Genomic DNA, 21,337 nt, shown 5'->3' with positions numbered 1-21,337 from the left:
ATCAGGAAGCAACAGTTAGAACTGGACATGGAACAACAGACTGGTCCCGAATAGGAAAAGGAGTACATTAAGGCTGTATATGGTCACCCTGCTTATTTAACTTCTATGCAGAGTACATCATGAGAAACGCTGGGCTGGAAGAAGCACAAGCTGGAATCAAGATTGCCGGAGGAAATATCAATCACCTCAGATATGCAGATGGCACCACCCTTATGGCAGAAAGTGAAGAGGAACTAAAAAGCCTCTTGATGAAAGTGAAAGAGGAGAGCGAAAAAGTTGGCTTAAAACTCAACATTCAGAAAACGAAGATCATGGCAAGATAGGGAAACAGTGGAAACAGTGTCAGACTTTATTATTTTGGGCTCCAAAATCACTGCAGATGGTGATTGTAGCCATGAAATTAAAAGATGCTTACTCCTTGGAAGGAAAGTTATGACCAACCTAGATAGCATATTCAAAAGCAGAAACATTACTTTGCCAACAAAGGTCCATCTAGTCAAGGCTATGGTTTTTCCAGTGGTCATGTATGGATGTGAGAGTTGGACTATGAAGAAAACTGAGCGCCGAAGAATTGATGCTTTTGAACTGTGGTGTTGGAGAAGACTCTTGAGAGTCCCTTGGACTGCAAGGAGATCCAACTAGTCCATTCTGAAGGAGATAGTCCTGGGATTTCTTTGGAAGGAATGATGCTAAAGCTGAAACTGCATACTTTGGCCACCTCATGTGAAGAGTCGACTCATTGGAAAAGACTCTGATGCTGGGAGGGATTGAGGGCAGGAGGAGAAGGGAACGACAGAGGATGAGATGGCTGGATGGCATCACCGACTCGAGCTTGAGTGAACTCTGGGAGTTGATGATGGACAGGGAGGCCTGGTGTGCTGCAACTCATGGGGTCGCAAAGAGTCGGACACGACTGAGCGACTGAACTGAACTGAACTGAAGCTAGACTACTCCATCACAACCATCTTTGATATCTTGAAGAACACAGGGATAGTGAAGTATTATCATAATAGATAGGAAAAATGTCCCTGGTATGTATATATGATATAATATCTATATATCTATTACTAACACATATTTGTCCTTCGTTATGCTAGGAATGCGGAGAAGGCAATGGCACCCCACTCCAGTACTTTTGCCTGGAAAATCCCATGGACGGAGGAGCCTGGCAGGCTGCAGTCCATGAGGTCGCTAATAGTCCGACACGACTGAGCGACTTCACTTTGATTTTTCTCTTTCATGCATTGGAGAAGGAAATGGCAACCTACTACCGTGTTCTTGCCTGGAGAATCCCAGGGACAGAGGAGCCTGGTGGGAGGCCGTCTATGGGGTCGCAGAGTCTGACACAACTGAAGCGACTTAGCAGCAGCAGCAGCAGCAGCATGCTAAGAAGGTGTGAAATTCAGGATAAAATATTCTGTCAGGAAATGTCACCAGCCAGAGTTCCTGAAGTGAGTTAGTTAGACACTGGCTTTCCAAGTGTTTTTTGTGTCCTCATTTTGCAAAATTGTATATATAAAGAGGCCAGTAATTTCTTTTTATGCATCTTATGAAAACTCTTAGGACTTTTAACGTAATTCCTTTTCCCTTTCTTAAAGAAAACTAAAAGTGTTCAGTGAAATGCTTATGTGCCTGTTTGTCTTCATTTTGCTGTTGAGTTATTGTTTATTTTCTGTTTGCTTTGCTTAATTCTCTTCCATTTGCTCTTAGGCTAGACAAAGAGTTCAGTTCTTTTTAGGGTGAAATATTTTCCAGAATTAACCAAAATAAAAAACTTTACACACACACACAGGTCTTAAATAGCATTCCTTTCTAAACAGTGATATAAAGATAAGTTACATCACAGCCATTATTGCTTGGTGGCTTGAATGCTCAGATAGTTTTAAGGGATGGTCTTGAAATGCCTACTCATTTATTCTATATTCAGTGACTCTATTGGCTTTTATACTTTTATTTATAGTGTACCTTTTCTAAGAAGTACCCCCAAGCCTGCACCATTGACTCTAAACCACCTACCACATCCTACATCTATGTTTTCCAATCTACTTTTACTTTTGTGCAGAGAGCTAGTATTTTATTTACATAATTAGCATGTTCTATTTGTGTGCTTATTTCTTCCAGGTTCTTAATTATTGCATCTATCTTTTCCTAAGGAGTCAGGTCTTAGAGATCATTGCTCTGCCCCAGTGGTTCTCAACTACTAAAGATAAGAATCACCTGGAGAGCTTTCTAAGCATTCTGATGCTTAGGTCTTACCCTCTAAGATCATGAATAATTTGTAGAACCCCCTGTTTATATCAAACCCAAATCATAAAACTATATTGTAGTGAGTAGGTAGTAGGAAAATCTATTAACATATGGTAAATGCTTTATATTAAGGTAGTGAAAATTGTTTAGGAAATTTCAAGCTGCCAGTACCATGACAAATTTCTTTTTTTATTTTTTTGGTAACAATTTTCTAAAGATCACTAGTGATGACCATCTTTTAATTAACTCGAGGGTAAAATCTAGTGATGATAAATTCACTTTTGGATTCAAACTTTATCATCCTGGTTTTAAAAAAATCAACATACTAGTGCAAATACTGTATGTCCTATTTAGCAGATATTGTTGGAACACTTAAACTTGCATTTTCTTTTGGAAATTAGAAATTAAAAAAACAAGTCTTTTAAGAAATATTTTGTTGTAGTTGTTCAGTTGCTAAGTCATGTCAGACTCTGTGACCCCTGGACTACAGCATGCCAGGCTCTTCTGTCCTCCACTATCTCCCAGAGTTTGCTAAAATTTACGTCCATTGAGTCAGTGATACTATCTACCCATATCATCCTCTGCTGCCCGCTCCTCCCTTTGCCTTCAGTCCTTCCCAGCACCGCCCCCCCCCCCCATTCTTGGTGTATGTGTGTTTTCAGCCTTTGAGGAATAATTTTTGGAATGATTGTTCTTAAAATTTACCCATAAATTATCGTCCCATGGTCCAAGTGTGTTAGAGAACACCCAAACCAGTGTGTAACAGCACCCTGTGAGAGGCCTGGGGGTGCGGTAGGAAGGTGTGGAAAGAACAAAGGTGTGGTGTGCCCAGGGCAGGAAGGGGTGGGGTCAATGCCTGAGCCCCACTTACCAGTAGACAAAGCCCCATATTCATTTGGGAATAAACCCCAAATTATGCATCCTCAGGGCTTTTCTTCTCACGCCTCTTCCTGGCCACTTTGTTCTGAAAACCTTTTCTCATATAACTGCCTGATGATTATTCATCTTACCACTGCCTGGATGAGAAATGGAATTATACAGTTTTACACAAGCAATTTGAAAGCGTGAATTAAATACTTTTCTCAGTTTTTGAGAGCAGCAGATCTTAAGAAAGGAGTTTCTTGAACAAATAGAAACTAACTATAAAATAGTTGTACCTTTAGTTATGTATTTAAATCATCCTCTCTGCTAAGTTTAGTTTTTCAGTACTTATAAATCACAGTGCATTCCAGAGAGGTTTTTTTTTTTTTTTTTTTTTTTTTTTTTTTTTTTTTTTTTTAGGTTCACTAAATTTATTTTAAAAATCATAAAACGTTTCTTACAAAAGAGCGTTACATTCTGCACACTGCTCTGAATAGATGCCAGGGACATATGGACTACTGTTACTTTTCCTCCCTGTCCCACCACCCCAAATGTTACAGTGACCACAAAGCAAAGTGTTCACAATAATTACATGGGGGGACTTCTTTAAACCACCAACAATGAATAAAAATTAAAATTCACTCACTCTGCTGCTGTTTCAAAATTTCAATGTTAGTTTTTGCACACCCTCCCCCACCCCCACCCTGTTTGTAAGGAACTAAAACATTACATCTGGTGAACAGCAAAGATTTCACTACACCTCAAATGCAGAACACCTATGAAGCAGAGGAATGTTGGCTTTTTAAACAGAAGCAGATAAAAAAAAAAAGATGCAGGACTCCTTCAGTTCTTCACTAGTCTTAGAAAAACTTTCCAGAATACTGCTTCACACTGTTCTGCAGCAAATACTGTGCATTCTGTATCTGGTCCTGTGTTCCTGTAATGGTAATGATCCGATCTTCGGATCCTTCTAAAGGCTCATCAATTTTGATCGAAGCTCCTGACTCATGACGGATTTGTTTAATCCGCTGACCACCTTTGCCAATAATAGATCCAGCCAAATCTTTGGGAATAGTTACTTGTGTAGTAATAATAGGTCCACCAAGATCACCATATGAGCCACGACCCCCTGCATAGGAATAATCATATCCAGAGCCACCCTGTGGTTCATAAGCCATCTGCCACTCTGATGGGCTCCATGTATCTATTGCAGAATCCCAGGTTTCATCAGCACTGAAACCAACCATGCCATCATAACGGTCTCCAGGTCTTCCTCTTCTGTCATAGGCCATTAGATCTCCTCCTCTAGGTGGTGGTGGTGGTGGAAGAGGAAGATTCCGAGCTCTACTACCTCCCCGGCCACCTCGTCCGGGAGGGGGTGGAGGAGGTCCTCGACGAGGGCTCATATCATCATAATCTCTTCTGGAGGGAGGCATGGGACGCCCACCCCGACCAGGTGGCATTCTGTCAAAACCACCTCTTCCCCGCATGGGAAATCCCACAGGACGTCCACGGCGGTCATCAAACATCATTGTAAAACCACCATAATCATAGGTTTCATCATAAAAATTGGGATCATAAGGCTGAGCGCGTCCTTTGATGGGAGACTCTGATATAAGATCAAGGATGATCTTTATGCACTCTACCACCCTATCAGGTTTTCCTCCGATAAGAACGACTCTGTCAGTAGATTGAGGACAACATTCCTGGAAAAGCTTGATTGTTGTCTGAGTGTTCTCTCGAAGTTCTTTGATTTTAGCACCTTTGACTCCAATAATTCCTCCTGCCAGACTCTGATGAATCAACAGTCTCAACTCGCAGTCAAAGTCGCTTCCTTTATAGTGTTGGTAATTTAAGCATTCCACAGCATCAGATTCGAGCGGGAGCTGGCTGGTTGCAGTGGGTGATGGCAACTGCAGGCCCTCTTCCAAGGTAGGGATGATTTTCTTCAGAATTTCTCCAATCGTTTCAATATCAGCACTGATACTCAATATGCGCTCGGGGCCACTGCTGTCTGGGACTGAAACACTGGCATTGTAGTCTGTACGGAGAGCCTTAATATTCTTGCCTCCTTTTCCAATCACTGCCCCAGCATTCTTGCTCTGAAGCAGAATGCGTAATTCAACCATCTCATCAGTGTTTCTAGATCTTTTAAAAGCTTGTTCCTCTTCCATATCTTCAGCAGGGCGTTTACCAAATTCGCCATTGGTTTCGGTGTTGGGAAAGGTTTCCTCTGGCTGTTCAGTTTCCATTTTCTTGTATTCAAGGGACACACCAATCAGTTATTAAATATATCCTTCCAGGGCAGAACTGAAGTGTTCTGGGCGGGACCAACTGACACCCTAGTGCTGTAGTAGCCCGGCAAGGGTACCGTCCCTATGCCGCCGCGCCTCCTCAGCCGGTCACAGCTAGACAGAGAACAAGCGTAGGCCCCCCTCCAGAGAGGTTTTGAACATCATGCATCCAGATGCTGCTTTTCAGCTCTAGTGGAAATACTCCTCTCAGCTTCTGAATTTGAAACTGCTTTGCAAAATTCTCTTGAGTTCTTAGAGGCTATAAAGCCAAGTCATGGGCAATTAAACAGAGGTCTCTCTTGTTTGTGTCTCAGATGCACACCAGAAAAGAATCATTTTGGCAGATTTGACTGATAAATGAGCACTGGTGGGGGATGCATGGTGTGCAGTCAGGACATCTTGACGGGTGGCAATGACAGAGGGTCTGAGGTGACCTGTCCCCAGGGACACGAAAGGGTTGCAAATTTCCAGTCATTAATCACCTCTGGAACAGCTGTTTTAAATGTTCAAACCTAACTGATAGGAACGTGGCACAGCCAGACGGCTGGAGGTTAATGTACTTTCCTGTAGGGAGGGGAAGTGTTTGGATACTCACAGGCAGTCAGCTGTGATGGGCATGAAATTCCAGTAGAAGGTGCACTTGGAGAGGTCAAGTGTATGAAGGGAATTTCAGAAATTGAGTTTTTAAAGTAACAAAAGCCTTATGAAACATCTAAAGATGCAGAAGGACGTCTCCCAGATTATTTTGACTAATAGTTTCAGCTGAGGAAAATGACTGTCACCAAGGTTTGTTATTCATACACTTCATGACATTAGATCCTTTGTAGGCTTGTAAGCTGGGCTTCCCTCGTGGCTCAGCAGTAAAGAATCTGCCTACAACCCGGGAGCCACAGGAGACGTGGGTTTGATCCCCTGGAGGAGGGCATGGCAACCCACACAGTATTCTTGCCTGGAGAATTCCATGGTCAGAGGAGCCTGGCGGGCTATAGCCCCTTAGGGTCACGAAGAGCTGGACACAACTGAAGCAACTTAGCATGGCATGGCAGGCTTGTAAATCATGTAGCCACATGGCCACCCCTTCAGACCTTATTTCAATTTATGGTTGGCACACTTGCAGAATTTTCCAATCATACCCCACTGGAAGGTTGACAAATATGACATTGATTGTTGAAGCCTAGATCCAGTTTAAAGAACTTGCTTGTGAAAGAATATTTGCAAAGGCAGTTTGTAAAGTATGCACCAAATTGCAGGCACATCCAGAAATAAGGACCAGAATTAATGATCCCACTTGTTGTAGGTAACAATCATTGTTTATTACTAAAGTTGAAGCACATTATCTAGATTTTTCCAGATATATCCAGAATAAATACAAACAAATTTGAGACCCACAAGCATTAAGTACTTTCTCATGGGTGTGGGCAAGCTTGTTTCTGATCAGAAAACAGCCTATGTTGTTCATCTTTTCATCTTTTTCCACATCTTTTTTTTTTTTTTAATCAGTGTTTCTCAGATCTTTCCTTCCAGGTGCCTCAGGATTTGATAAGACCCAAATTAGCCTACTTGGGCAGTTCCACATAGGAGCATTGTCCAGAACAGGTCCAGTTAGGATTTGTATGGGCAAATATTTTCCAGAATTACTCTCAACACTTAAGAATTCAGTTTTAACTTTCTCTAATGACTTCAGTTTGAAATCCATAAAAAGAAAACAAAAATTTTGTGATTTCACTGTTACCACTTGTCTTTTAAATATTTTCTCATACCTGTAATTACTGTTCTAATAAAATAACAGTCACTTCATGTATTGGACCTCTTTTTTTTTCTTCTTCTTTTCTCTTTCCCACTTTATAATCAAACTTTCCTCTACCAATACCTAAAATGGTTCCATTTTTCTGCCACACTTCTGACCTCAGGTGCAAAGGACTAATTACACTGCCACAGGATTCTCTCCAAAGGCCAAGTCTGAATATGAATTTGTTGATTCAGTGTTACGACCAAAAATGAACTGCTTTCAAGGATGAAATCAATTGTGTAAAGAATTTTTCCATTGGAGAAATTTTATTTTCTCACTACAGCTCCTGGGAGAAAATCATAGTACAAAGTTATTTTAGAGATACGTTCCATGAAGGTCGGCAAGTACGATGATAATAAATATCCAATGTATTCACTTTCCCAAAGGAATTAATTTGCATGTTATTTTAAACTTTATTTAAACATATTTATTTTTTATCTTAGATTTCGTTAAATGGACCTTCATGGTTGTCATTTCATGAGCTGTACCATTGCTGAGACAGACTGAAATCATTTTGAAAGTTTATCCTACATCTCCCTTCAAAAGAAAAGCTTTGGATTTTCTTAAATTTTCTTATTTTTACTGAGACAGTTTCCTCCAAGAAATGAAAAATGACTTTATAACTTTGAACTTGCCAGCTGAGTCACAGCAGGCCTGAATATAAAATAGCTAAAAACACGTGTGTGCATTCCTACCCGAAGCAGCATTCTTTCTTCCATAGATCACTGTCACTAAAGAATTCAGTTAAATACAAAGACCCTCAGGTAGAAGTGGGTTGTTGAGAGCCACCCTGAGTCTCTGAGTCTGTGAGGGAGCTGGAGAAAGCTACTCATATGTGTGAGCCCTGCTGAAAAGGTCATTAGTAAATGTCTATCACTCCAGTGGTTTCTTGGACCCCAAGCAGGTTAAAAATAAATAAAATATAAGGGTGGGGGAAGGGAGCTTACTTTGAAACTTTTCTGTCTTATCAAAATTAGCAAGAATGCTCAGCGCTTTATTCATTATAATAAAGGATCAGCGGATACGGTATTTTATCCTATAGTATTCTGCTTCTGTACTATGAATACTTATAGTATTATATAATGATGATATTATAATATTGAATGATATAATAATAACTGTAATAATGGAATCATGGATATTGTCTGTGATTCATTTTAGTTTCACTAACTCTGACAAGTCTAACATTAAAATTGGAGGCTTTGTAGCAGAATATTACATGTGAGGTAAAAAAAATGAAGGTTGATTTCAAGGGTCCCAATCCACATCCTATTCTTATGACTGTAATTTGCATTTTTATAGCACCTTTTAATCAAGGACTACTCAGTAATTTTGTGAACATTATTAAGGCTTACAGGCTGCTATACATTTACACTCGCAGCTAGGTGATCTATTCAGAGTTCTGGATTTTTTCCTATTTTACATCTGATTGTTAATGCAAATGTCCTAGAACATGGTGGTGGACTTCTGTTTTAATGCTGTGTAATTTTGTTATAGGAAGGAGAGCAGATTTTGGCTTTAAATCATGTAAATGGCAAAGTGGCAAATAGAGACTGGAGGCATGACTCATAGTTCTTCCACTGTACCTCCAAAATAACATTTCATCAGGGAAACCAGAAAAATTACATTCACTGGAAAGTCAAATAGAACACCACATTGGTTTAATATCATTTTTATACGTCATATTTTATAGTATTAGTCATAGTGCTTATTTGATTTCAAATACCATAACCCTGTTAATTATAGTCAATAAACAGTTTTGAGGATTTTTTTTGCCTCCTTATAAAACTGTATGATGTGAAAAGAGGAAAAACGACAGGCATCCAGGGGAGTTGTATGCATTTATTTACCCATTGGTGCAATTGAGAGTTGCCAGCCACCCATGTTGATTATAAAAATGAGGGCCTGAATTTGTTCTTATGCCCCAATGGTAGGTAATGTGGTGGTATCACATCTCTTAGACTGAAGAGATGTGCACTGTAGAAACTCCTGCTTCCGTCTCTCTTGAGAGTAATGGGAATTAAAAAAAATAATTTCAGTTTGAATTAGAAATGGAAAAATTTGTATATATAACTTGTATATCTTCCTTACTCATATCCTTCTGTGGCTATATGAGACATCTTTGTCTCCAAAGTTTTTCAAGCATCTAATAGATCCTGTATGTAGTAATGAATCGATTCTGTTCATGAGCCTTTTTGGGATTAAAAAGTTTGAGTAAACATCTGTACCATTTAGTCTTTTTTTTGCAGTACCTTGGTGGATGCCATCCCTCGTAGTTCTCTGTTGTACCAGGTGAGAAGAGGAATGTGGGGAAATTGTGTTTCACACATGGGCTCTCCCACCTTTATTGTTCTCGTGTAGCCTTCATTTGAGGGGCTCCCCTAGTGGCTCGGTGACACAGAACCGCCTGCCAATGCAGGAGACTTAGGAGACATGGGTTTGATCCATGGGTTGGGAAGATCCCCTGGAGGTGGGCATGGCAACCCACCCCAGTATTCTTGACTGGAGAATCCCGTGGACAGAGGAGCCAGGCAGGCTACAGTCCACGCAGTCACAAAGAGTTGGGCACGGCTGAAGTGACGGAGCACACACACAGAGCCTTCATTTGGACCGCCTTTTGAGACTCCCCATGAGGATCCAGTGAGGGAGTTAAGCACCTATCCTTTTTTGAAGCATTTGAGTCCTGTTACTACCAGTTGGATTTAGAGGTCCTGGTGTCAATATTGAGACATTTGCCTATTTACATTTTCCCTAACTGTAGATTAAAAGCCAGAGGTACGGTGGGAAAAGGCCTAACTCATGAGTGGGAAATGAGAGCCTAGAAATCTAAATATTTGCTCTAGAGCTGTTTTCGCCCATCCTGTATGCATCCTGATGCCCCAGTGGAACTCAGTCAGCCTGTGAGTTTTGTAGAGGATGACTGTCACATTGCTATTAGAATGGACGTAGAAGCAATTCAAACCTAGAAGTGGCTTGAACGGTCTTGAATTCTTGATGAACGGGTAAAACTTGGGTGAATACAAGCTAACAGATATCTTGATTGTGTCAGACTTAAGGACTCTGAAGGATGGAGGATCAGGTTTTCACACTGCTGCCAGAGCCCTGGGCCGAGGAACTCAGAATCCCTGGCAAGTTCTTCATCTGCGAATTACTGAGGTTGAATTAGGTGGTTCTTGTGTTTCCTCCCAGCTCTAAGCTTCCTTGATTCTGTGACATGACAGCAGATCCCCAAAATAATTGTACAGCCAGATGAGACTTCATTTTGTTATTAGGTGTAATGGTGTGGGGCGATCATTAATTATGCCCGGAACAGTATTATCTCTTTGGTGGCTCCTTGAGCTATTCCATTTGAAGAGCTCCATTAGTTGAAGGATGAGAGTTTTCAAGGTGCCATAATCATTGGGTTGACTGCCAATAGGATTTTACAAAGGCAAGTGATATTTTTCTCTGTTTGTTTTTGCTTCTCATTCTTTCATTTTCTCATCTTTTCTACTTCTGCTTATTTCTTAAAAAAAAAAAATGATGTATTTATTTGTCTGCACTGGCTCCTCATTGCAGCATGCGGACTGTTAGTTGCAGCTCCCTGGCCAAGGTCAAACCTGGGCCCCAGCACTGGGAGCACGCTGGGCTGCCGGCGAAGACCCTCCTTTGCTTATTTCTTAGTTGGCATTATTTGAGGACTAAGCATATTTTAGTAGGTACGTGAAGTTAACATAAATATTCATTGAATTATTCTTCTATATATTGAGTATTCCTTTATTTATTCAGATGTATGTTTTGAGCATCTTCTCTTCGTCAAGTACCCTGTTAAATGCCAGCATTACAACAGTGAAAAGAGGAAATTTACCCTTGCCAAATGGTACTTAAAGTCCCGTGGAAGTAAAATATGATTTCTTGTTTCAATTTTGAGAGGAATTTGAAACTACTGTTTTATAACTAGATTAAATTGCTTGTTACTTATTTGTTACCCTTTCTTTTCCTTTCATGGATTAGTGAGAATTTATATGAAATAATAATTCTGTCATCTCTTCTATATCACACTCTTGGGTATCCTGAGGATTCAACTGAATATTCACTGAACTTTTACAGTGTGTTCTTATTTGCATTTGTGATTCAAACAGGAAAGGTGCTCTCCATACATTGCTGTATTTTGTGGGGATAGAGAGTCAAAGGATTACTTGGAGTAAAAAAAAAAAAAAAAAATCTGACAATCATAGGACTCATGAAAAAACCTTCACATACTCAGTTGTGTCACAAAGTTCCAATATAAAATAGAGTTTATCCATTTCCTGACTACAGCCTTTTCAAGAACATAATTGTAGAGTCTTGTATCCTAACTTGTAATTCCTTTTTGTTTTTACAGCTCTTATTGCCTTTAACTGAGATTGTTTGTTTAATTACAGACCAGGTTTGTGGTTTCCTAGCTTTCTTTTCACAAACTTTCACAAGGACTTTCAAGGAGACCTAGGAGAGCTGTGTTAAAAACACTTAAATGTGGCCAGAGAAATAAGAAAAAGTACTTTCCCTGCTCATCGCCTCCAGGGCTCAGTCATCCTCTTAAATGTCTCTGGATCCCCCGCAGACCTTCCAGCTTTGGCCATGACTGCTGTGGCTTTAGCTTCAGAAGAAAGGAAAGTGGTGAACTTTGGCCTTAGGTGTCTCTTGGGGACTAAGAGAATTTGGTAAATTTTTAACCTCATAGTTTGAAGCTATCTGCTCTTTTTCTTCTTCTTCTTTTTTTCTTTCCCCAGTATTTCTTGTGATTTCACAATATCCCTCTGACTTCATAAACTACTTTTAAAATCTGAGGATACACCTTAAAATTTTCCCCAGCGTATAGCATTCATTGGGTCTTGACCTGACATTAACTTTTCCCCCCTAGCTTTATTGAAGTGTAATTGACATATAACATGTATAAGTTTAAGATGTACAATGTGAAGATTTGATATAGGTCTGTATTGTATGATGATTACCATGACTTATAAGGTCAGTTAACATCTCCATCACCTCACTTAATTACTTTTTTTGGTGGTGAGAAATTTAAGATCCTCTTTCTTAGCAAGTTTCAGGTATATAATATGGTATTTTAAATATAATCACCAGGCTGTGCATTAGATCCCCAGAACTTATTCATCTTACAACTGGAAGTTTATACCTATTGACCAACATCTCCCCATTTTCCCCACCCTCCCCAACCCTTGGCAGCCACCATTCTCCTCTGTTTCTGAGTTTAGATCTTTTAGATTTCACATGAAAGTGCGGTCATAGAGTATTTATTTTTTCTGTCTGACTTATTTCACTTAGCATAATGCCTTCAAGGTCCATCCATCTTGTAACAAGTTGCAGGATTTCTTTCTCAGGCTGAATAATACTCCATTGGTGGTAGTGGTGGTGGTGTGTGTATATTTATCCACTGATCTATCCAATGACACTTAGTTTCCTTTCCATGTCTTGACTTGTGTTAATAGCTGGCACTAGTTTTATACTTAGAAATAATAAATACAGAATTGTGAAGTTTAAAAGTGAAGTGAAGTGAAAGTCGCTCAGTCGTGTCCAACTCTTTGCAACCCCATGGACTATACAGTTCATTGAATTCTCCAGGCCAGAATACTGGTGTGGGTAACCTTTCCCTTCTCGAGGGGGATCTTCCCAACCCAGGGATGGAACCCAGGTCTCCCACATTGAAGGTGGATTCTTTACCAGCTGAACCACACGGGAAGCCCTTATACTTAGAAATAATAAAAACAGAATTGTGTAGTTTAGTGTTTTTATTAAAATGGAGCAAATTTGCTAGTCAAAGCCACACACATACACACAGAAATAAGCACACATAGGGAACAGGAGAATAGAATAGCCACTTTCATCTTTGTCTCCTCCTTACTGTTTCCCTTTCCGTCTTTTCTCTCTCTCACTCTTCCTGTGGTCCACCTACCTACATTTTTATGAAGTATTTTGTCTTCTTGATGTCCATAATGACAATACACATAGTGCGATCTGTGTAACCACTCATGCTAACAAGAGGCTAAATTGCTTAAATAATGTTCAGGTGATTTACAGCTAGAGGGAGGGACAAATCCTTGCTTAGGATGAGAGATTAATGTGTACTTCTGTAGCTTCGATATTTTCTGTTTTCTTAATATGGAGAAAAAATGCCCTGCTCTTTGCCAATGGCAGAATGTCTAAAATGGCCATGTGCTCACTAGTTCCTTTGCCAGGTCACATGTTACCTACCCTTCTCCATCCAGCTAGACTTCTGGTTCTCCACTGTTGCTCTGTTGCCTTGTGTTGTTTCTCCTCTTAGTTCTTGCTGGAAAGCAGATGTCTTTAACATGCTGTTCCATAATGTGCTTTAAGCTCGCTTAAGGAAAAGAATGGAATAAAGTTAGAAGAATTTTTTCTCTTCTTTGATGCTTGTATCCATTCAAATTGATAGCAAATGTTCTTCCGTAGGTCCTTGTGGAATTTTAAAACATTCTTGAGAAAATATTAGCAGATATTTTAAATACCTTTTCGTGAATTGGGCTTAAGTGAGAACTGAAAAAAGGTTGAGGGAAGAGTATTATTTCCAGATTCTCTAATTTACATGGAAAAACTCAAGGGAGCTTTTATTATTTACCAGCTTCCTTTTTTTCATTATAAGATACAAGTTTGGGGAGGAATGGATACACGTATGTCTATGTATGGCTGAGTCCCTTTGTTGCCCACCTGAGACTATCACAACATTGTTAATTGGCTATGCTCCAATATAAAATAAAAAGTTTTAAAAAAAGATATTCCTCTCCTTCACAGATGCCAAATACCCACAGAGAAGTGAAACTTTTGCAACACTTTGTTTTCCCCTTAGTGTTGAAAATTTCCAACTTTGGCTCACATAAAAATCTTATCTTCCTGTCTTTTTCTGCTGTAATGATGCTTCCCAATAATATAAAGGAGATACCTGTATGAGATGTCCTTCCCTTCCCTCCTTTCCTTTCATTTTCTTTTTCTGACTGCCCAGCATATGATTCCTCTTCCCTTGTTTGAGAAAGTCCCCACTTTATGAATCTTAGGATTCAGATATGACCCTCTTACTGTAGCATCTGGGAAGTCTCACTATTTAGTTTCATAGTGGCCTTTGCCACAGGACATACATAAGACCTAGCCTGTCCATCAGTCCAACTCTGAACTAACAGTTGGGGCAGAAAGAGTGGAGAACCCACTCCACGTCACCACTGGGGATAGAAATGTCAGTTTCCTGAGCAAAGTGCAACACTGGTGGTGTGATACGGGTCAGTAGCTCAGCTAACTTGCTGAATGGTCCAGTGGAGCCGCAGCCTTGAACTCTTTGGCATGATTCTGGTGGTGGTTGTTAGCCTCCTCTTGTTCCTGATTGTTTTCCAAAACGCTTCTTAAACCTTCTCAGTGATTATGTGAGAGTATCCAACATCGTTTCCATCAATTGTTTCTACTTAAAACAGCCAGTCGCAGTTTTGCTATTTCTGTTATTTGCAACTAAGAACGCTGAGGTATGAAATTTAGTAACAGAAATGGTTGCAAAAAATGGAACCGCAGAGAAATTGGATGGTGGTCGTGGCTCTGGGATTGGTTGTCTGGTTTAGTTGGAGCTAAAGGTAATATAAAGTCCAGCTGCATTAGGATTGAAACCCTGGCATACAATAACATTCAGGGGCAAGTCAGCAGATAGAGCATTTGTGAACTTCTAAAATTAAGTAGTCATTGAAGGAAAATGTCTGGGAACCAAACAGGAACTTCCATAAAATAATGTGATGGGATAAGGATTTGAAGGACTGGGGTGGTATGGTAGCTGCTTCTAACAGTGCTGGACAGCTTAAAGAAAGAGAATTTGAGCTCAAATTCCAAAATTTTTTTCTCTAAGCATGGATTAAAAACTAGGCACTTTCCATGACTACGGTAAAAGAATCTCTTTTCTTTTGTAATTCTTGGTGGCAAAGGTCAAAAGCCAAATGCAATCATGCAGGTTGCCGAATTAGTGTCAGTTGAATTCACAGCTAGGTCTCTTATGTTAAAGCTGAGGCTTTGAGAGAGAAAGGGTGGGACTCTGAGAATTAGCACAGGGGATATGGCAGGATTTGGTGAACTTGGGGTACCTTGAATCCTTAGAGTCGTCAACCTACCCGTCCCAGCTGAAGTACCACCTGTTTTCCTGTTTGATGAGGCTGTTCCTCTTTTGATTGAATTTTCTGACACCTGAAGGAGTTGCATTACCAAGTCAGTTCTCCCTGTGTGCCTAAGACCAATTCACAGATGTACAGCTACACCTGGATCCCAGCATACCTCAGAGTGCCAATAATAAAGTCAATGTTAGGAGGAAATAGGTTAGGGTGCTAAAAAATTGTAAAATTTTGCCAGTTAATATTTTAAAAAAACAGGAAATGTAAAAATGGATTTTGAAGGTTCTATGTCCAAGAAAGAAAAATCTGTGGGAGCACTTAATCAGAGGTTCTGGATTCAATGTGTTAGTCTGAATAGGCAGCATTGATTCTAATTGTTTCCTTGATTGGTTGACCAAAACTGGGATGTGACCCCACCGAGTTGCTAGAAATTCCTTTATAGAATGTAGGAGTAAGGAATCTAAACAGTTAGGGAGATAAGATTAACAGTGGGGATATGTCATTGGTATTGAATCCCTTGAGGGTGTCCTGATGAAACTCTTCAGTGAAAGCGTGAGAGATACAGTGATGAAGGGCCCACTCACATCTTTTGGAGAAAAATTAGTGGTCCTTCTGTGTAGGTCAGTGGTGCTAGTGGAATATGCTCAAGCTGAAATGGGGCTCCCTGATGTTACTAGGGATATTAAGATCCTGATATAATGGAGCTTCTGGAGAAGGGAATGGCAACCCACTCCAGTATTCTTGCCTGGAGAATTCTATGGACAGAGGAGCCTGGTGGACTATAGTCAATGGGGTCGCAAATGGTCGGATACGACTGAGCGACTAATGCACACACATAATGGGGCTTAAGTAGCAGCACTTTACCATTAGAAGGCAAGATGGGAAACATGGCTACCATAACAGGCAGCAGGATGGGCATTTTGAATGGAATGACAATCAGGGATCTTTGGGAATAGCTATTAATGATGGATCCCTGTGACTGAAATAGATACTTAGCTGTGCTCCTTGGTTCTTACAACCAAAATCTCAGCATCTTGGGCAAACAGAGGCTTGTTTAACTTTTCTTTTTATAGGAGGATGGTTTCGGCTCTCACCTAATTCATAGACAGATATCTGTTCATAAGCTCAACATCCTTTCAATGGAAGCAAGGTCAAGAACTTCTCTTCCAAAAGAGACCTGAGCGTATTTATTAGAATGTCTTTATTGGAGCAACCAAACTCATTCCTTGATATTTGCTGTGCATTTATTTACCTGGCAAATGCTTTTTCCTCTAGGCAAATAAGTAGAGCATTTGCTTTTCTCTAGTGAGAAAAGCAGAGTAATTTCACTGCCTTGCCTCAGAGTGGTGATATCTCCTTTGGCACTGTGGCACCTTTTTGTCCACAAAGTTGTTGACCATCACACAGGACATCATGTTAATCCAGTGTATTTTGACATGCTAATAGGACCTGGAGAGTAAGATACAGCAGGTACCACTGGTATCTTGGTATAAGATATGTGTGTAGTACTATAAAGGAGACAGTCCAGGCAGCCTGCTGCCATCCATACAGCAGTGAAGCTCCTTTCTCTGTCCCTTACCACTGACAGAGTAATTCTCACCATGTTATGGATACTTTATTTTGCTGTGAGAAATAATCCTGAAAGGATCATATACTGGTATGGTGATGGAAATGAATAAAGGAAAAAGTAGTTTGAGAAAGTTATGGTTCTTGGCCAAAAAATGGAATTGTTGGTTAAATTAAAGTAGAAATGGCACTAGCTTATGTAATCTATAGTATGCTTTATGCAGGTACTGCTAAGTGTTCTTCCTTCCAAGAGTAAGAAGTTTTCGTAAATGTATAGATGAGGGTAGCACAGTAGAGAGAAAGGGTTGTTCTGGCAGACTAGAGAATATACACATTCTTATATTCTTCGTGAAGACATTTAAACTAAAAAAGAAGATTAAAAACACTAGACTGTCCGAAAGAAACATACTGGTTACAGAAGTAAGAAAAAGTGATCTATCAAATTATTCGAGCAAAGATTCCAAATAATGCTAGGATCACTCATTAAGCAGGAGGTCAAATTTTACTGGAGAATAAAAAAAGGACGCTTAAGTCATGATATGAGCACATCCAGGTGCAACACGTACCTTTCTAAGAAAAAGTATTTCATTCATTAGCCAAGTTTTGTTAAGCTCCTACTATGTCAAAATACTTTTCTGGGGATAGAGTCATGAAATGATCAGTCAACATCTCTGTCCCCTTTGAGCTTGCATTCCAGTGGAAGGAGGCAGGCAACAACAATAAAAAAATTATAGAAAATATAAGAAGAGGAAGTCCTATGTATGGAGAGAAATAGGCAGGGAGAGGACACCAGGAGTGCAAGTACAGAGGAAGCTCTTGTACTTTTACATAGAGTGGTCAGGGAGGGGTTCCATGAGAAGGTGACATTTGAACAAATGCTTGAAAGACAAGGGGGAAGAAGTTGTGAAGATATCTGGGAGGTGGCCATTTCAGGAAGATGGACAGCAAGAGCAACATCCCTACAACAGGAGTATGCCCTTCATGTTCCAGCAACAGAAGGGTAGTTAGTGTGACTGGAGGAATTGAACTGAGAGGAAAGTAGGAGATAAAAACACAGCGGTGATAAGGGAACCGAACTCCTAGGAGTTAGACATTTATGTTGAGGTAGCTGTGGACCATTGGAGGGTTCTAAGTAGAAAATCATCCAGTGGTTTAACGTACATTTCTGATAGGACTCAGGGTTGAGAATGCTCAGTAGGGCAGCCAAGGGAAGCAGAGCAGTCTGGAGGACAAGCAGCAGTCTGGTGGGAAATGATATGTTAGTGTGGTAGTGTGGAGAAAGTAAGAATAAGCTAGATTCTGGATATATTTTGAGGTAGAACCAATAAGATTTCCAATACATTGTAGACATGGTGTGAGAGAAGGATTGGAACCAGGGATGGCTCCATGGTTTCTCACTTGAGCAGCTGGAAAGCTGGAGTTGCTATTAACTGACATGAAGACTGTGGGAGGAGCAGGGTTAAGGCGGAGATCAGGAATTTGGCTTTGGACATGTTAAACTTCAGGTGCCTCAGTTCAGTTCAGTCTCTCAGTCATGTCCAACTCTTTGTAATCCCACAGACTGCAGCACGCCAGGCTTCCCTGTCCATCACCAACTCCTGGAGCTTACTCAAACACATGTCCATCGAGTCGATGATGCCATCCAACCATCTTATCCTCTGTCGTCCCCTTCTCCTTCACTCTTTCCCAGCATCAGGGTCCTTTCCAAGGAGTCAGTTCTTTGCATCAGGTGGCCAAAGTATTGGAGTTACAGCTTCAGCATCAGTCCTTCCAATCAATATTCAGGACTGATTTCCTTTAGGATTGAGTGGTTTGATCTCCTTGCAGTCCAAGGGACTCTCAAGAGTCTTCTCCAACACCACAGTTCAAAAGCATCAATTCTTCAGCATTCAGCTTTCTTTATAGTCCAATTCTCACACCCATACGTGACTACTGGAAAAAACATAGCCTTGACTACATGGACCTTTGTCAGCAAAGTAATGTCTCTGCTTTTGAATATGCTATCTAGGTTGGTCATAACTTTTCTTCCAAGGAGTAAGCATCTTTTAATTTCATGGCTACAATCACCATCTGCAGTGATTTGGGAGCCCCAAAAAATAAAGTCTGACACTGTTTCCACTGTTTTTCCATCTATTTCCCATGAAGTGATGGGACTGGATGCCATGATCTTAGTATCTGAATGTTGAGTTTTAAGCCAGACTTTTCATGCTCCTCTTTTACTTTCATCAAGAGGCATTTCAGTTCCTTGTCATTTTCTTCCATAAGGGTGGTGTCATCTGCATATCTGAGGTTATTAATATTTCTCCTGGCAATCTTGATTCCAGCTTGTGCTTCCTCCAGCCCAGTGTTTCTCATGATGTACTCTGCATATAAGTTAAATAAGCAGGGTGACAATATACAGCCTTGATGTACTTCTTTCCCAATTTGGAACCAGTCTCTTTTTCCATGTCTGGTTCTAACTGTTGCTTCTTGACCTGCATACAGATTTCTCAGGAGGCAGGTAAGGTGGTCTGGTATTCCCATCTCTTGAAGAATATTCCACAGTTTGTTGTGATCTATTGCATATCTAAGTGGAGATGTTCAATAGAAAGTGGGACAGAAGAATTTAAAGTTCGAGGAGTGCTCCAAGCAAGAGGTATAGATTTGAGAGTCAGCCTTGTACAGATGCATGGGATCACCAAGGTGGTGAGATTAGTAGAAAAGAGGACTGATCCAAGGGCTGAGTCCTGGGGCATTCGCCAGGGTAAAGAGATTGAGGAAATCAGGAAAAACTGGCCAAGGGGCTAATGAGGAGGAGCAACCAGTGAAGGAGGTGGAAAATTGGGAGAGAGCAGTGACCTGGAAGCCAAGTGAAGAGTCATCAGCTGTCTTACACTGCTGAGAGGTCTGGTTAGATAGGGACAGACCTATTGGTTATGTCCTCCTTAACCAAGGTGGAGGACATTGGTCCATGGGCAAGAGCAATTTAGATGGAGTGGTGGACTAAATCCTATTTGGAATGGGCTTAAGAGACATTAGTGGGAGAGGGATTTAATGACAGTAAGAACATTTAAAGAAATTCATTGTAAAGAAAATGAGAGAAATGGAGTGGTGGCTGGAGACAGATATGGGGTCAAAGTTGGGTGTTTTTTTAAGGTGAAGAGCAACAGACTTTTTGTATGCTCATAGGAATAATTCAGGAGGGAGAGGGGAACATGGTGATGCAGAAGAGGATGGGGAGAATTGTCAAAACAATGACTTTGAGTAGGCAAGAAGGGGTCATCTCTTTGTACAAGTGAAGGGGTTAGCTACAGAGAAAAGCTTGGAGAGTTCATCCAGTGATGATGAGGGCCAGCAGGGCATGAAGTAGAGATTCTGGTAGATGGGGTGGTGGAGCTTGTGGATAAACTGAGGGGAAAGCCAGGAACTCATACATGTGTTTATGTATTTGTAGATTTGGAGGTCATGAGAGTCTCAGGTTGGGGCTTCTCTGGTGACTCAGCAGCAAAGAATCTGGCTGCAATGCAGGAGACACAAGTTCGATCCCTGGGTTGGGAAGATCCCTTGGAGGAGGAAATGGCAGCCCACTCCAATATTCTTGCCAAGAGAATTCATAGACAGAAGAACCTGGGGGCTATAGTTGATAGGATTGCAAACCACCGGACACAGCTGAGGTGACGGAGCATACACGCGTGAGAGTCTCAGATCACTTAGGAATGACAGTAGTCTACTTTGCTGTTACTTTTTTTTTCACTTTTTGTACAGCATACATGGCAACCAGCTGTAGTGTTTCAGATTACATGTAGTTGGAGATGATGCAGCTGGCACCTAATCTTTTAATATCTAGCTCTTAAATATGAAATATATTTGAAATAAATTAGATTGATACTGTACAGTGATTCCAGTTTAGAAACAGAGCATTAAAATCCGAGATGAATCTTCAATATCATGTATTTATTAAAATAATTAACTACATCTAAAGATTTTCATTTCCACTGGCTTTATAGTTATATATTATTAATTTTAATATGGTATGTTAGTTCAGTTCAGTTCAGTTGCTCAGTCGTGTCCGACTCTTTGCAACCCCATGAATTGTAGCACAGCAGGCCTCCCTGTCTATCACCAACTCCTGGAGTTCACTCAGACTCATGTCCATCGAGTTGGGGATGTCATCCAGCCATCTCATCCTCTGTTGTCCCCTTCTCCTCCTGCCCCCAATCCCTCCCAGCATCAGAGTCTTTTCCAATGAGTCAGCTCTTCGCAGGAGGTGGCCAAAGTACTGGAGTTTCAGCTTTAGCATCATTCCTTCCAAAGAAATCCCAGGACTGATCGCCTTCAGAATGGACTGGTTGTATCTCCTTGCAGTCCAAGGGACTCTCAAGAGTCTTCTCCAACACCACAGTTCAAAAGCATCAATTCTTCAGCGCTCAGCTTTCTTCACAGTCCAACTCTCACATCCATACATGACT

At 40.6% G+C, this 21,337-nt stretch overlaps 2 protein-coding genes across 5 annotated transcripts in view; one reads left to right on the top strand and one right to left on the bottom strand.

Moving 5' to 3' along the window:
• The window catches only part of FSIP1 (fibrous sheath interacting protein 1), a 210,043-nt gene that overhangs the window by 153,130 nt on the left and 35,576 nt on the right, over window positions 1–21,337 (top strand). The gene's annotated exons all lie outside the window — the stretch shown is intronic.
• On the bottom strand, window positions 3,562–5,541 carry LOC138444358 (heterogeneous nuclear ribonucleoprotein K). The gene has a single exon (XM_069597790.1). The coding sequence runs from the start codon at window positions 5,358–5,360 to the stop codon at window positions 3,969–3,971; it is 1,392 nt and encodes a 463-aa protein (XP_069453891.1). The 5' UTR covers window positions 5,361–5,541; the 3' UTR covers window positions 3,562–3,968.

This window comes from Ovis canadensis, chromosome 7 (assembly GCF_042477335.2).
Source record: "Ovis canadensis isolate MfBH-ARS-UI-01 breed Bighorn chromosome 7, ARS-UI_OviCan_v2, whole genome shotgun sequence".
In the NCBI taxonomy this organism is placed as follows: Eukaryota; Metazoa; Chordata; class Mammalia; order Artiodactyla; family Bovidae; genus Ovis; species Ovis canadensis.
Note: the sequence above shows the minus strand (reverse complement) of the source record. Positions and strands in the feature narration are given on the sequence as shown.